Source organism: Micropterus salmoides, unplaced genomic scaffold, assembly GCF_014851395.1.
Source record: "Micropterus salmoides isolate LMB-PRFRI ecotype aquatic unplaced genomic scaffold, ASM1485139v1 Ms_hic_scaffold_14, whole genome shotgun sequence".
Classification (NCBI taxonomy): Eukaryota; Metazoa; Chordata; class Actinopteri; order Centrarchiformes; family Centrarchidae; genus Micropterus; species Micropterus salmoides.
The window spans coordinates 21,782,022-21,799,957 of record NW_024040485.1 but is presented as its reverse complement, the minus strand read 5'-3'; the positions used below and the strand labels follow the sequence as shown (position 1 = coordinate 21,799,957).

Below are 17,936 nucleotides of genomic sequence, written 5' to 3'. Positions count from 1 at the left end.
CGCCTCTGGACCAACTAGGGGTTGAGTGTCTTCCTCAGGGGCACAATGGTGGATGGGTCATAGTGGGAGAATCACCACCCACAGACCTTTTAAAGTACCACCACAATACAAATTCCCACATCTGATACAATTTATAGACCATTTATTCAGTTCCATGCTCACAACAAATAAGCCACACAAGTCTACCATTTCAGTGTAAAGAATTGTTCTCCTGAAACAAAAGTACTTTAGTTTTTATTTACCTTATTGACGACATTTTCATATCTATTCATTAGAAACCCAATTGGGTCAACATAAAGAATATTTTGGATACTGTTAGACATAGCTGCAAGATTTAAGTGCAATCTGAATGTAAAGTAATTGGAAAGTATTTCTTAATGCTGGCATTTTGCTTTGATAGGACTGTACAGAGACATGAAAGGCAAAGGAGAGGGGAAAATGGTGGTATTACATACAGTGAACCTAATGCACAATCCAAAGACTTCTTCCCTGGTTTCAATATGATATTTTGTGACTTTCTAAAGCCAGTTTTTGTATCTGGTATATTGTTGTTACGGCTGTATGTGTTTCTCTGTGCTGTGCATCCTTGTTCCTTTTCTGTCCTCTAGTTCTGCCCCATGAGTGTCACACTCTGCCTGTCAGCCTTGCCATGTTTTGCACTTTTGAGTTTGGTCAGTTTATTATCTGTTAGTTTGGTCTGTTGGGTATTGGAGTTCTGTCTTGTCTAATGTTCAGTAATCTGTGTCATGTCTATTACCCCAGTGATTCCTCTGCATGTCAGTCTCTGTACCCCCCCCCCCCGCAAAAAAGATGCAAATATATGCAAGTAGAAAGACAAGTGCGAATTTGAAGTTTTTCTTGGCAGTCCAAATGAATGCATTTGTTTGCAAGTTTTTGGTATGCAAGTCAAAAGTACAGTACAACACCTCTGGATGACCTAAAGAAACAAACAACGGCAAACAAAATCAACAGTATATCTATCCAAGGTCTGCAAGACATAGCCCTCTCCACAGAATTGGGGAAGAATTCAAGTCTGATGGCTGCAAAAATGACAGAGCAGATAACCCCTCCCCCTCCACCACCAGCTCTTCCATTAAGTGTGCGCAATAAGCAAAAGGCAGATGATCTACACTAGCTTGCTGTTCCTTACATCCAAAAAGCTTGACAGCGTTTGATTTACAACATAACTGTATTGATAAATAGGACTGTGTGATCTGACGGTATACACTATATTGACAAAAGTATTGGGACACCCCTTCCGAATCATTGAATTCAGATGTTCTAATCACTTCCATGGCCACAGGTGTATAAAATCAAGCACCTAGGCATGTGGACTGCTTCTACAAACATTTGTGAAGAATGGGCCGCTCTCAGGAGCTCAGTGAATTCAAGGTTGGTACCTGTGCAATAAGTCCATTTGTGAAATTTCCTTACTACTAAATATTCCAAGGTCAACTGTTAGTGGTATTATAGCTAAGTGGAAGCGATTTGGAACAACAGAAACTCAGCCTTGAAGTGGTAGGCCACATAAAATCCCAGAGTGGGGTCGGCGCATCTGCAGACGCTGCCAACTTTCTGCAGAGTCCAGAGCTACAGACCTCCAAACGTCGTGTGGCCTTCAGATTAGCTCTAGAACAGTGCATAGAGAGCTTCATGGAATGGGTTTCCATGGCTGAGCAGCTGCATCCAAGCCTTACATCACCAAGTGCAATGCAAAGCGTCAGATTCATGGTGAAAAACACGCAGCCACTAAACACTAGTGCAGTGGAGATGTGTTCTCTGAAATGACGAATCACGCTTCTGTCTGGCGATCTGATGGATAAGTCTGGGTTTAGCGGTTGCCAAGAGAATGGTACTGGCCTGACTGCATTGTGCGTAAAGTGTGTAAAGTTTGGTGTGGTGGTGTTTTTTGATGGTGCCCCTTAATTCCAGTGAAAGGAACTGTTAATGCTTCAGCATACCAAAACATTTTGGACAATTTCATGCTCCCAGTTTTGTGGAAACAGTTTGGGAATGGTCCCTTCCTGTTCCAACATGACTGCGCACCAGTGCACAAAGCAAGGTCCATAAAGACATGGATGAGCAAGTTTGGTGTGGAGAACTTGACTGGTCTGCACAGTCCTGACCCCAACGATAGAACACCTTTGGGATGAATTAGAGCGGAGACTGCCAGTCAGGCCTTCTCATCCAAAATCTGTCCCTGACCTCACAAATGCGCTTCTAGAAGAATGGTCCAAAAGTCCAATGAACACACACACACAGCTGATTACCAGTTTTAGAACAGTATTTTGACGTTTTTTAAAAGGAAAATCTAGTATTTGCAGGTTGTATAATTTTTTTTTTTTTTTACAATATATACTGATTACATTAACAAGATTTCTATTTCAAATTATATAATAAAACTCAATTAAAAGCAGCACTCTACTATAAATTTTAAGCCTGATTATTTGTATTATAGCAGTTTTCAACTATATTTAAAACTAATTTAATTGTTTTTACAGGTGTATATGTTCTTAATTAAACAATAAAAGACCCAAAAATTGCACAAGAATTTATGTAAAATTAAAGTTACAGACTGTATTGTCAGGTGTGTGCCTTTGTTAAGCAATATATTTTAAATATTTTTTTTTTCACCTCAAAAGAACAACCTTTCTAGTTAAGAGTTCATTTTGTCTTCATTGAGAACTCACTATAAACACTGTACTACAGTATAACAGCACATATGATACTTACATTTATACACATTTTTTGCAGCTGTTTCCAAATGTCACTTTTATGCTATACTTACCTTTTCTGACAGATTACCCTACTGTGGGTCAAAATGAGCTGCGGGACCCTTTTTCTGGTAAGTATATTTTGGCCGATGCAGGTAATATGCAGGACCACCTTAAGGCACTGATTGTTTCATATGATATACTTTAGCGGGTACGTATTTCCAACAGACACACAGGGAAGAACTGAAGTTGCTCATTTTGAGAAACAGACACTCATTCTTCTTGTTTTTATTTATTTTTTAAATCGGAAATTAGTTTATAGGAATCCGCAGCACTAAGGGTCCTGCTTTCTCACCTTAACCTGAGGCCCCAAGATCATAATTTTTTTTTATCATAGTTTTGTGCTTATTTGTATAGTACATGTTCAGTATAGAAAAACCATACATAATACACAAAGGTTTAATAGTGGCCCAGTAGCTAATTTTGCCCCCAGCACGTTAATCCGGCCCTGCCTGTATGTAGCTATTGTGCTCTCACACTGAAATTAACTTTATGCAGTGGTGGACAGTAACTAACACTTACTCAAGATTTTTACACACAAAACATACGAAGAGTTTTAAAAAAACCCACAATTGATTAATGGAGAAAATTATCAGCAGCATTAATCCATAATGAAAATTATTATTTTTAGTCTGATACAAAATAGTTCAACCTCAACCAACTACAACATTAAATGCTTTTACATGAATGCATGAGAAATAATTTAGATTGCACTAATTCTTTACTCAATAAATGTGATGTGTGCACAATTTATACCCTGAGGGAAATCTAATAAAAAAAAAACAATCAGTATGTAAACATCTTTAAGCATCTTCTGTCATTTCTACATTTAATACACAAAATAAGGCACATCTTGCATAAAGCTGGATAGACTAACTGACTGCTTGATCAGATAATTAACCAGCAACAATTTTGATAATCAAATTTGTTTTCATTCCCTTTTGCAATAAGCTTTAACATTCTCTATTTCCAGATTCTTAATGAGATTTTTTGGTGTGCAAAGTCCTTTGAGCTAAACAAAATTTCCTTTTACTACTTACTGCACTGTATTTTGGGGAAAAAAGCGACTATGCATAATTTTATTCCATCAGCAGCACTTTTACTCAAATAATATAAAAGGGACCTTTAAATGTGGAGTAAGAAAAAAACAGACCAATAAAATAAATAAGAAATTCAAGTTTTATGGAATCCTAATTAAATAAAGATACTGTCCAGGGTGTACCGATGTCATCTGGGATTGGCTCCAGCCCCCCGCGACCCTGTACGCAGGATAAGCGGTTGACGATGGATGGAGAGCGCTGAGGGAAACTTGATTGAAGAAAATGACCTTATAGCGAGTTAACTTTTAGCTTTGGTTTGTCTCTCTGACTTGCTGACAGCGTGTTGCTGCTCTTGTAAAAACACTACAAGTTGTTCTGTTGCTGTGTGCGCGTCGTGTCTATGGTCGGCAGCGTCGGCAGTAGAACGACAAATAACCTAACTTACACACGTGTAACATTCTGTAATTTGTGTGATTTAGATGTATAATATTGACAGCGGTAGCTACTGACGGCAAACATATACCAAGAGCAATGCATTCAGACTTTACTCACTTTGGATAATGTTAACCAGCCGCTGTCGTGATGTGTAGAGTAGCGAAACAACCGAGAATGCATCACGTTACGTCCTGTGGGGACATAAAAAACTGACCGGCCTGTCAGTGGATGTGGCCTGACCCTGAGTGGAGGTCTGCAGTTGGACCCCTCTCCTGCCTTGTAGGAATGCCCGCGAATTGTTAGGCATGGATGTCTACAGTACATCAAGCTAAAGTTAGCTAGTTTAACTTTAGCCAACTCCACACATGTGGACTCAGACATTAAAATTGATAGACGTTCCAAATAATACAACAAAATTACTTCCACATTGACAATGTTAATGGTAATACCTCTTGCTGACACGGTCTACTTTGACATTAACTAGTAACTTATGTTAGCTTGTCAATTTCATGGCACAGTTAAGTTATCCATTAACAATTCAAATTAGCGCTTTGGATTTCTGTTTTAAAGATAAAATGAACCAGCTGGAATTTATGATGAACATCGTTATTCTACAACAATGCTTCTGTTAAAATACAAAACAGTGGTTTAATAAGTAGAAACTTACCACAGTCTAAAGATGAGACATCTGATATTGAGGTGTCGACGCTCGTTTTAATTTCATAAAGCGCATTGACGCATTTATAAATGACCTCCACGCGACCGATGACGTCCAAGCTTCTTACGTCACAATTTTGGCGCCAAATCATGCTGAAATGTGAAGGGGGTTTGGCTTGAGCGAGGACGCGAAAGGAGGATGTTGACGTCACCAATAGATCTAAGCTGAATTCAGCGCTGACAAAACATGATAGATCGATAGATATATACTTTATTTATCCCGAGGGAAATTCAAGCGTAACATAGAAAAACATATATTTTTAAACTGAAATGGTGGTGCCTTGAACACAAAGTTGTGTTCGCAAGGGCACTGATTTTTTACTGCCTTTTTAACCATGTCTAACACCTCTGACTTGCCCAAATGGGGAAGCCCATTGCGTAAGGTTGCACAATGTTTCAGGGGAACGTGTCCTCTGACTCTTGTGCCCACATCGTGACAGAGATCTGCCCCATCAGGAAAAGGAAATAAAGACGCACACTCCTGTCTACATCAGTGGTGCTGAGGTGGAGCAGGTGAACCGTTTCAGGTTCCTGGGAATCAGCATCAAAGAAAACCTGACATGCTGTATTCCCGAACAGTGCTGACAAGATAAGATAAGCATTATGGGTGACGCACTCAAAAACAGTTAATAAGTAAACCCAACGCTAAACAAGTTCTCGAGTAATGCTGTTTTAATTGTATGTGGATAATGGTTATTGAGTGAACATTCATAACTTTGGAGTGTACAGAGGGACGTGGCGTCTGACTTTATCAACGTCCAAACGTTCCGGTGTTGTGCCGAATTCTACCTGCCTGCCGAGAATTGCATGCACCGGCTGGAAACGCTCATTTAAGCTGGGAAAGAGGTGGGTGCAAATCTCGGCAGGTAGCCTACATCATCTGTCCTGCTTGTCTTAAGGTCCTTTTCAGACATCATAATGACGACATCTTTTAGCTGAATCTCAATGAATGCTACTTCTACTAAGTGTATTAAAATATTAACGACTCTAAACGTTGAAAAAATATATACTTCCAATCATTTATCACAATTGATGAACCCCACGAAGGATATTACAGCGTTTAAAAGCAGTATTTGGAGGTGCATGAAATTCTTGGCAGGCATGCAAAACTCGGCATAACACCTGGCTCGTTTTTTACGTTTTCAAAAAGTTAAAGATGGCTACCTGAGGCAAGCGAGACGAATTTGCAGCAAGGGAGCAAAACTAATAATTATTTTAATTAATTAATAATAACTCAGCTTTCTTCGCAGCGCTGTGAAAGTGTTTTTTTTGTTATGTGATTTTATTTTAGAACCGTGCACTGGGATGACCAGAAGCAGTATGTGGATTCAGATTCCTGTGTTACTGTTATGCTAACGTTGGCTAAGTATCATATCACTAGTGGCTGAAACCTTTCCAGACAGTCGTCAACACTTGTTTTTCATCTTGGGCTGCTCCTTGTTAAATGTAAATGCTCTGTATTTGTATAGAGCCTTTCTAGTCTTTTCGACCACTCAAAGCGCTTTTACACTACATCTGCATTCACCATTCACACACATTCATACACTGAGCCTAAGTGCTAAAACAGAAACTAACATTCACACACATTCATACACTGGCGGAACAGCCGCCAGGGTCAATTCGGGGTTCAGTATCTTGCCCAAGGACACTTCGACACGCCTGCTTAAAACAAGTAATTGATGTTTTCCTGTCAAGGCCCAAGTTGAAAACCATTAATCTACAAACAGTCCCCTCCCAAAGTAAAGCCTGGAATAGCATAACAAATGAAGAAGGCAACAGTTTGGTGATGTCAATGGGTCACCAAAGGCAGCTTGAGGCATTTATTGCAAGCAAGGGTTATGCCACCAAATATTAAATATTTATTTACTTTAAAGAGGTGGTATTATGCTCATTTTCAGGTTCAAAATCTTAATTAGGGGTTGTTGTACCAAAACAGGTTTACATGGTTTAATTTTCAAAAAAAACACCTTATAATCCTCATACTGCACATTGCTGCAGCTCCTCTTTTCACCCTGTGTGTTGTACGCTCCGCTCTTGAGCTACAGAGTGATGCATCTTACTTGTACAAAATCTTTGTTGGGAATTGCACATGCGCAGTTCCCAGGTAAGGACTACTAGCCAATCAGAAGCAGAGAAGGGCGGGTCGTAAGAAACAAGGTAGTGTGATCCAAATCAAAGCCGCTTCAGACTGCGACCGTAACCTAGCAGATGATATAAGTTACTCTCAAGTCCACAACCACACAACATCATTGTTCTACATCTTACCATCAGGACTAAACGTTGAACTGTTGCCGGTGTTCTGACGATCTATGTAAATGTAAATGCTCCGTACTTGTATAGCACCTTTCTAGTCTTTTCGACCACTCGAAGCGCTTTTACACTACATCTGCATTTACGAGTCACACACATTCATACACTGAGCCTAAGTGCTCAAACGAAACTAACATTCACACTCATTCATACAGTTTGGGGTTCAGTATCTTGCCCAAGGACACTTCGACACGCAACTAGGGGGAGCCAGGGATTGAACCGCCGACCTTCCGATTAACGGTCAACCCGCTCTACCTCCTGAGCCACAGCCGCCAACAGCCGCTACAGTCTATGCCGCCTTGCCAAAAATGCTACCATAGCGCAAATCGATAGACTCGACTCTACTCGGCCCTGCTCCGTTTTCCATTGCAGACAATACCCAGAGACCCAGTACATAGCTTGTCGTCATAACGATGCCACACACAACTGCCGCGACGTAATGTTCAATACGACGTACCCACCAGCGACCCACACAGCTTTCTCTTCATAAATTAAACCGTTTGAACATTACTCAGCATGTAAAGACAGATAAGCGGTATGAAAACCTTCCAGCTGTGTTTTCTCTGCTGTTGTTGCTGCAGCGGTCTGTGTGACGGCGGGAGCAGAGGGCTCTGTGAGCGGGCGACTGGCCGGCCTCACACACTCCTCCCGCGGGTTGGCACAGGCTTCCCCCGCAGCCACTTGCGGAGCTCCTCAACTCCGAAAATATTCAAGCACATTTTTGTTCCGCCATCACTTTTCATAAAACTGTCAATATTGGAAATCTACAGTTGATATCTCACCTCAAAACTTCTCAGAAGTGGATTTAGTGATGAACTTGCTTACGAAAACTGTAAAATATAAAACTTTCTGTTGCTGGCCTCTGTCTGGTGCAGCAATGATGATGCAGTGAATAGTGACGATTCTCTCTGACCAATGAGCAGTCTGTCATGTTTTCACATTATGCCTAGGTACAACATTTCTACAATGGAAACCCAAACAAAGGCGAGTCGAGCCAAAGGGCCTCCGCTCAGACTAGCTTGGTTTATGACGCGTTTTCATTGTGACGTCACAGTGAAGGAAGTGAATGGCTGGACTACAAACGAGCTGTTTTCAAACGGTTCAGAGCAGAGCTTTCTGTGGGAGATGGGAACTCCCTTTGGACTGGACTTTGGGCTTTTTCACTTTGCAAACCTGTTACATGCACAAAAAAGATATATAACTCAATGAAGGAGAGGGGAAAAGCCAAAAGGGATAATACCACCTCTTTAAGATTAATTGTTCCTTTACTTTTGCAAACCTAAGAATGCCGTGTTCTAAGACAAACAGTGATATGTCCTAAGTTGTTTAACACATCTAGATGTGAATACCAGGAAATAAAAGCTGAAATTCTGAACTCTTGTCTACTCATCTTAAACCCAAATGTCTTCATTGCACAACAACAAAACAAAGGAATTTGCCTTACCGTTCCAATACTTTTGGAGGGGAATGTACATTTGTGTTTGCAGGTGTTCCAGTTCCATCGCTTCACAAATGTTGAACCCATGGAACCAATTCTACTGTGAGCTTGAGAGATACACACCACAACTGATTGTTCTGTACAGGCAGAAGGCCAAGACAGCAGAGGCCCTGCACAGATCCTAAGGATTTATGATATTCAGGTGAGTTTAAGATTACCTTTGCTGTAGTAACAATGTTGATCACATAATGTGCAGTCAATACAGATTGGGACCTCTCTACTATAATAGTGAAATTTGATTATGTTATTATCTTGCGATGACTAGGAGGATCTAGCCATCTACTTTCAATTATAATTTCTCATTTGCATTTATTTTTGTAAGTTTTCCAGTACATGATCACTTTAAAAGCCCTTTACAAGCTTATTTTTTAGTTCTAGGGCTGCCCTGAACACACAACACAAGATAGAAAATCCTCAGTTTCACTCAGATTTTATGTGCTGAGCATGACTTTTTATTTTTCTATCTATCCAAGAGACCAACTCCATCCATGAGGCAATGACAGTTGCAGAGACACAAACAAAGAGAGATGTACTATAGGCCTTCTCCACAAGCAGCTCACCTGTGGTTGTTTACACAGAATTGTGGGTAAAATGTTCAAAATGCGAGCTCTGTTTTTTGGGCAGTAAAACATACGGCTGACAATGAAACTCGAAAGCGGACAGATAGCAGCCTGTATGTGTTTGTCGCTGTATGATACAGCAAGAGAGAAACTGAAAAGGGCTAGTGTGTGTGCAGCATTGTGTGGGATAGAACTGTAGGTGCTTGTGCGAATCTCCACTTCCCAAAATTGAAAATTGAATACCAACCCAATGAAGGAATAGTCGAATATTCGGGTCCAGCCCTACTGCACTGGCTTCCAAATCTCTTTCATTGTCATGTTTAAGGTTAAAGTTAGCTTCTATTTCTCACCCATTGTTTGAGTCACTACATTTGTGTAAATTTGACTTGTCTTTAGGTAGATGCAGCTGGATAGAATTGGTGTTATTGCTATCAATATTATTATTATTTTAGAATCGCATTGGTAGAACTGTTACACTATATGGTTTCATGTACTGTAAAAATATTTGTATAATAATCAATATTTTGATTGTCAATCTAGGAACAACATGAGGTACACGTGAAATGCTGTCCGACCCTCTGTACTCGGTGTACTCAGAAATGTCAATATTAACGACAAGTAATATGAAATCTACTATGGGAAACCAACTTGAATGCCTCTTCAAGCAACTGACAAGTTTAAAGAGATTAAAGGATAGGTTTGTGGGGGGGGTTTTGGAGTCTATCTCAAAACAAGGCTAAAAGATGATGTGTACAGTAAAAGGTTATGTTGGCCATTATCATCCCTCATCTCAATTAAGCATCACTTTCATAGGCATGGCCCAATTGTAAGAAATTAGAGATAAATCCAAAATCCTCCTTTCATAAAAAAATGTTTCCCAAACTTCTCAAGCCCTGTGCTTTAATTCTGTGTATTTTTATTTGTAGCATTGTCATTGAACAGGACATACTTTTAGAAAAAAAAATAAGCATATAGTGCTAGCTTTCTTTTATAATAATCCTCGTAATTGGATTTTGTCATTTGCAGTGCAAAGATGAACCAGACATTGCTGACACTCCTTACTGTGGAAACTGGGATGCAGCGGCGCTTTTTCCACAAAACACAGTTTAGCTCAAAGCACTTTGCTCACACCAAAAAATCTCATTAAGAATCTGGAAATAGAGAATGTTCAACCTTATTGCAAAAGAGAATGAAAACATTGATTCTCAAAATTGCTGCTGGTTAATTATCTGATCAAGCAGTTACTTAGTCTATTCAGCTTTATGCAAGTGGTGTCTTATTTTGTCTGTTAAATGTAGAAATGACAGATGTTTAAAGTTTTGATATTGATTGTTTAATGAAGAGAACTGGAATTGTAACAATAGAGTTGTATTCGTATTTTTGGGGAATACTATCTGAAAATGGGCATTTTGTAAATTTTAAGTTGACTAGTAGTAATTTTGTTTGCATTAGTATTTGAGAATTTTTTGAGTATATTTCCCTCAGTGTATAAGTTGTGCACATTCATTTATTGAGTAAGGAATTAGTGGAATTAAATTTTAATTAGCGTCAGTGAATGAATGTAATTTAGTGTACAGAAATTAAAGTTTAAAAAAAAAAAGTATTTAAGTTAAGGTTTACTCAAAAATATTATTACCACTACTTAAAAAGTTTGAGGTAATCAGTTTCCACAAATATTTTGAGTATTCTGAACTTATTCGGGTTTACAGTAGATAGATTACCTTTTACTTGTAAAAGAGTATTTTACAGTGAGGTATTATTACTTTTACTTGAGAGAATTATCTGAATACTTCATCCACCACTTACATGTTAGTACACTTGGAAACCTCTGTTCATGGCAATTGTATGCAGTGTAGGGTGAAGTCAGGTAAAATGGGCAAAATAGAGTTGGAGCTTCATAGAGCTCATTTACAGCCAATCTTAATTACTGATCTTACATTGTTGCTACAACACTAGTTTACATGTAACAATAATTTTGAATGGTCTGAGGTTTCTATGGTGGTCGGGGACAGAGTGTTACACGAAGTATGTCACAGAACTCGTATGGTCAGTGAGCTTGACATATTAAGTTTCACTCATCACTAATAAGGGCAATAAAGCAATAATAAATGAGCTATGAGAAAGCAAAATGTTTCTGAAAGATTTTTGACTGGCTCTTTCAATTAAAAAAGTTAAATTTTATAAAGAAACATTGATTTTTGTGAAGACAGGGAACAAGTTACTTGTTTAAGTAAAAAGGGCCACGATTTTCAGCTAAATTGGGCAACGCAGATACAAACTCTTATAGTGTGCAAAACTGGTTCATTGGTCGATATAACTTTATATCATGCAAAACCTAAACAATCTTTTACTTTAAACACAAAACGGTAAAATGGGCCAAAGGGAACCTGCTGATACTAAAACAGAATTTCAAAACAATATTTTATCATTTATAACAAATATTTAAGAGACCCATGCCAAGGGTTAAGGTTAGGGTCAAAAAATATCATTAGCTCTCATGCATACCTTATTTGATGGTCTTATAGTAAGTCATGGCCCACTTTAACTGACTCCACCCTGCTATTCAGTACTGGATCTTGCAGGATCAGTTGAAAATTACAGAAGCAGGTCCATCGTGTGTTTCAGTATACTGCCATCTGTCGGCAGGTGAGAGTATCTGGTAACCAGCTTCATAAGGTGACCTAGGTTCTCTTCTCACACATGCTGACTTTCTCTGCTCTTAAAAAGCAGCCAAATAATGAACCGTCAGAATAATGTTCCGTTCAACCCTTCAGTGATGCCTAAAGGAGCAGCTCCAGTGTACCACCAACAGCAGCCTGGAAGGTAAATTACTGATCTGTGCAGCTGCAACATTTAGCTAATCTTGTGTTGAACGTTCATTTATTTGAGAAAGTTTCAGAAACGCCGAGCAAGGTGCCCGTTGGATTCGTTTTTGACAGTGTTTTTGTTGACTGGATGCTGAGGGTGCATGCCATTAGACTAACCGCTACCCCCAAACATTACCTATAAACTCTAAAGCTAACGTTAAAGGTAATAGCAACCATCTCTAAGCTAGCTAAGTTTGCTTGCCTGATGAAGCACCATTTTGCCTTTGCCCTGCTAACATTAATTCATGTAGCTCTTATTGTTGTATCCATTTGCTTTGTAGTATTGTGCTCATTGCTCACATTTCTTGTTGTGATAAACAGAGTACCCCAGGATTTTAGAGAAGTTATGAAACAAATCTCAATGAAATCAGCAGACAACTCAAACACCAGGACATCTGACATGGCTGCTAAACCAGCACCAGTCCGCAAGCGTGCAGGTAACTTATGTGGACATTAAAGCACATATGTTCATGTATTAAAAGGCCATGCCTGTGTGTTTTCATGAATGTAATTCCTCATAATTCACATAACAATGAACCATTTAGCAAATCATACTGCTGTATTTTGTTTACTGTTTTAGGCATTCCATGATTTCATTAATGTCTGTATGATGTGCATACATTTTTGCAGACAGTAATTCATTACAATAACGTACAGTTTAATCATGTTTATTATTAAAGAGTGGCAAGATGACAATGAGGAGAGACATTAAATAGAGGTCCCCCCACCTGGACTTGAACCAGGAATGTTACAATTTATGGTTGGCACCTTAACCACCCAGTATGTAGCCTATAACTTTTGCAGACTCTTTGAAATCATTCTGCACTGCGTTACCCTGCTAAGACAATGTAACACTGTCCAAAAGTAATGCAGATTTCACTTGATGGATTTCATAAATGAGGCAAGTTTCATGAGTCTGCTGGTTGATTTTCAACAGTGTTTACAGAAAACAGTGGCTACCATTTGAGGAACAAATACAATCATCACTAAAGTAGATCTACAAGTGATAGTACACATTGGTAACAGCAGCAATAAATACCTTTAAGAGCTATTAGTGCGAACGGTATCAGTGGGGTAACTACCAAGGGGAAGAAGAAATGAAATGAAGAGTTAATGAAATAGTTCAATACATACATGAGCATTGTAAAGAGATAGAAGAAGAATCTCTGAATTGTAAGAAATATCATTATTGTGTATTCATTGTAATTTACCTTTTGTATCATACAGGGAAATGTTTTGGTGATAAATGGAAGTCTTCATTCAAACCAATAGGAGAACAAGATGGAAACTCTTCAGACAAAAGCACTGGCAGTCCAGAAAGGTAAGCCAGTCAGTGATGTTTACAGTAAAACAAGTATCAGGTAGAGTGACGCCTCCTGTAGTCACAATCCAGGACGTCCATTTAAGCCTTTAATGTTGTCTTGTGGTGACTTAAATATGCAAGTGGCAGGAAAAATGCAGTGCCTCACTGAGTGGTTAAACTAATGGACAAATTTCACTAAATGTGGTTTAAACTGTGTGTGAACATTCAGTGGTTAGTGGTATCATGTCTTGAGAGATGATCTATATAATAGTAAATTGCATGTAACACACACACTTATACCTCTTCCGTCTCCCTCAGGGTGGAGCTTTATAATCCTTACGAACCTGGCTCATCAGACTCTGAGCTTGAGATGCCAAAAGACAAAGACCACAACTACTCCCCACATGATCAGGATAACAACCTGGGATGCCAGGATGTGTCTCCAAGTGTGGGTTCCAGTTACAGCCGCTGGGATTCGCCTTTCCCTAAGCCGAGGAGCCAGCCCCTCGACAGACTTGACTTTAGCCCTGAAACCAGACCCACTACATCACTTGACCCACCAGGTTATGGCTCCATAAGCAGAACTTTGGACCACAGGGACAACAGCCCTGACAGGCTTATTCACAGCTCCCCCACCCAACGGTTTCCTGCATCTTATGGAGGACAGTGGACCAACAGGGAGGAGAGGATAACAATCCCAGAATACAGGAGAGAGGTATCACCAATGAGATTCAAAGCATGACAGCTGTTGTGTGTGTTTTTTGAATTAAAATATTTATACAGTTTGTGTTCTGTGATTATATTGAATCTTGAGTTGTTGGGCTGTTTGTTGTACTTGATTTTGAATTTGATTTTAAAAAATCACTGTTTCCTTTGTATATGCAGTAATGACAATGATACAGTGATAATTGGTACCAATTAGAGCCTATTCTCTCCTCTGTAGATGAACACTACTGTTAGATTATCCCCACCCAGTTTAGAGCAGGACTATCAACATCAGTTGGGATACGTGCAAACAGGTAAATTGGATTTTTAATTAAGTATGGACAGTTAGATTGCTGGTTTGTCCCATCATTTGAAATAAAAATAGGAGAAACATGATTGCATGTATTAATTTTTTTTAAAATAAGCATCTTTTGACTATTTTTGTAAACTTAAGAATCGACAGTCCAATGGGTTTACTTAACTTTTACCATGACTACATGTATTTCGTTTGAGAGTCTAATTATAATAATAATAATTCTCTATATAATAATGTTCTACAGGACTGGACCAAATCACACCTTCCACAGAGGTGACAAGAAACAGGACCAAAAAAATAATAATGGACAAGTAAGAACAAGGATACTGATGCCAGTTGTTTAGAGATGTTACATGTAGAGTTTTCTTGTTAATTTTAATAGCGTGTTCACATTTTCGTTATGTTTCATATTGTCCTCCGATACAGTTTGACTGCAGGATTAACTTGTGGCACAAATGTAGACCCTCAACCAATACATAAGAAGACGCACTTTGAACAACTTTTCCATGTTTGCACAGGAGCAAAGCCAACTGTTGCTGTAGTTGAACTTACTCAGAAATTCCTGAGGAACTCAGGATGAATTACTAGTATATTGTCAAGAAGAGGTAATCTACATAACTATGTAAACATGTTGCTGTTAGGTTAGTTGTCATTAGCCGTCATCAGCCAAGATGTTACTCTAAGGGCCCAAATTGACTAAACTTGACAACTCTTGTGTAAAGCTACTTTATAGGTCTGTCTAGTTGTAACAAAAAAATGTAAACAGAAAATGTGCGCAAGCTTATGTCACATATTGTGATAGAGTGTAAACACTGCATGTTCAACGAAGGTGAGAGAGAGCGAGCATTGTTAGCAATGTGCAAATTAATAACATTTCATACCAATTGCTTTCCGAATTTGCTTGCTCCGTGTTTTGGTTCTACAACTGTTAGCCACTGTAGTTGCAAAGTGTCAACTAACACTGCAACCAAGCATCACATCTTAGGATGTGAGAGCCCTGTTGTGTCAATAGGACTATTTAATACAGCTTTATAACCTAATATCATCAGCTTGGATGTCTTAACTAAACTCTCTTTTGGCTCTTCTCTGATGGCCACTTGAGGCTTTGATTTAGGCACTTCTACTGTTTAAAGGTCTGCTTTTTAGCTGTTTTATGAGGTTAATATTTTGCAACACCGAATGTCTTCATATTTTTCTTTTAGGAGCCCCATCATTTGTGACCTCTGTGACGTTGAGTTAGCCAATGGTCAGGAGCTGGAGGATCACTTGGATGGCAAGAGTCACTGGGACACCCTGGAGTACATTCAGCAGCAGAATAATTATGATGATGTGGCTATGGCCTTCCTCCAGGTAAGATAATACATAGTTCATCCTATTGACGGTTCCTGGGTTGAATCCCTAGTCTGTGCAGTAGTGTTCTACTGTTGGCCTTTTTCAGTTTCTTGTTTTCAACCTAAATATATCATAGAAACATAAACAAATACTGACACTTTCTTATTTCTATAGGAAGTCATGCTGTATAAAAGCCGTCAGTGTAGCCGAGCGATAGGGGTTAGTGCACTTCAAGGTAAATAGCTTTGAATTGTGAAAATTCAGTTCTCATATTTCATGAATCTTCCATTCCTGACAAACAAAGCCTAAATACAGTCGGATCTTTGTTTTGTCAGCTCTGCAGGAAAATGACCACATGACAAAGATTGAAATGTTCCACTGTACTGCTTGCAAAGCCTTTGTATCCACATCTGCATCCTCTGTGCAGACTCACATTACCTCTCAGGAACACCTCTCCAACACAAAGGTAACACTGCTGTAAAATAGCACAACATTGATCATTGGATTCTTGTCAAATCTCTGTTTTCAGTATGTGTAAATTCAACATTGACCCAAGAAGGAATGAGTTCAAGTGATGGTGTTGATGATTGATTGATTTTATTTCCTGTAGGAGTTTGAAGTGCAGCAGAGACGTACTTGCCTTGACAAAGCAGAAACCATGATGAAGGAGCTAACACCTCAGTTTGAACACTTCCTGAAGGTATTTTGCAAGAGTGAACACTTCAGAAGTATTCAAACACAACTGATTGCATCATGGACAAATGTATTTATGAGAAAGAGAGAGTGTTTCCTCAATATAGTAGTTAATTCTGTTAATATTTCATGAATTACATAATTATTTACCTCAAGTTAATAGCATTATCTCAATGATTCCATTTGTATACATGGCACTTGAACTGCTTGGATACCATTCAGTTTTATTTTGCTTTTGCACTAGCAGACATGGCTATACTTTTGGCTGTTGATCACAACATGCTATCTATGACATTAGTTTTGCGATCTCAATTTAGTGTTATGTTTGCACAAATTATTAATTTGTAGTAACCACGCAAGTCATTTGTAATTCAGTAGAAAGTTATCAATTGGCTCTCTATTCCAAATGGGGGAGGTGGGGTGTAGTGCTTGTGGCCAGTCACATGCATTACCAGATCCAATGCAGATTACGTGTTCTTTTTATATCACTATATTAAAAGACATATTACAATATAAATACACAAGTACGATATAAAAGAAGTAGAACATTATACAATAATCAAACTATTAAGTAATTACCTATGAAAAGACGAAAGCTATTATGCTCCTACAGTACATTTTTTTAACATAGTTTGGCGTTTAAGGGAAGGAAACATCTGACATTTGTACTCTTTTCTCTAGATGAGCAAACTAGTGTATAGTGAAATACTAACAGCTAAATTTTAAGTAAGGTGAGATTGCATCTCTTCCTCTATTTATGTGCTTATTGCATTGATTACAGGGACCGCAAACTAAATCTTTCCAAAATCAACAAAAGATATTGAAGTAAAACATCTTATATGGATTACCTTAAGTACTGCAATTGTTTTCAGCCTCAGTACACCATATCTCATAAGTAGTACTAACAAATACAAGGCTACAATTAATACTGACTGCACATAAGCCACATGGAGCGCTACAGATGAAGCAATCAGACGACTTAACTGTTCCTTTTCTTTCAGGGTGGCAGTCCATTTGAATGACAGAAATCGATGAAAGTCTCCAAAATACTGTTTACACTGAGATGCCGTTGGCTTCAGCTGAAGAACAATGGCCTTAAAACAGTCACACCTACACATGTGCTGTGCTTTATGTGCCTTCCATGATTTGTCTGAATAAATGGAGGCATCTTCAGTGTAGGTTTGTGCATAGAAATATGGATTTTCATGCGTCTTTGTTCATATGGTCATTTCACATTTTGTCAAGATTAACACTTGCTATAGTATTCCCTGGTCACTATTTCATCACCATTTGGTCACTTTACGAAGATAAGTTTGTAATTTTTTTTCATTTACAGATTCAATGTTTTTGTAATTTGTGTACAAACAATGATTGGAAAACATCAAC

At 38.6% G+C, this 17,936-nt stretch overlaps 1 protein-coding gene across 1 annotated transcript; it reads left to right on the top strand.

The window, feature by feature from the left end:
• The first annotated feature begins 11,985 nt into the window (after positions 1-11,985).
• On the top strand, positions 11,986-17,935 carry LOC119902279. Its single transcript, XM_038718368.1, has 11 exons — positions 11,986-12,157; positions 12,523-12,638; positions 13,429-13,522; positions 13,823-14,219; positions 14,448-14,523; positions 14,770-14,836; positions 15,728-15,875; positions 16,032-16,092; positions 16,193-16,323; positions 16,468-16,557; positions 17,552-17,935. Exons 1-11 carry the CDS (start codon positions 12,072-12,074, stop codon positions 17,570-17,572), a joined length of 1,287 nt encoding a protein of 428 aa, XP_038574296.1. The 5' UTR covers positions 11,986-12,071; the 3' UTR covers positions 17,573-17,935.
• Position 17,936: the final 1 nt, after the last annotated feature.

Coding starts and splice junctions, on each gene's coding strand:
- LOC119902279 (XM_038718368.1), top strand. CDS start 12,072: ATGAACCGTCAGAATAATGTTCCGTTCAACCCTTCAGTGATGCCTAAA. Junction 12,158..12,522: donor CACCAACAGCAGCCTGGAAG/GTAAATTACTGA, acceptor TGTGATAAACAG/AGTACCCCAGGATTTTAGAG. Junction 12,639..13,428: donor ACCAGTCCGCAAGCGTGCAG/GTAACTTATGTG, acceptor TGTATCATACAG/GGAAATGTTTTGGTGATAAA.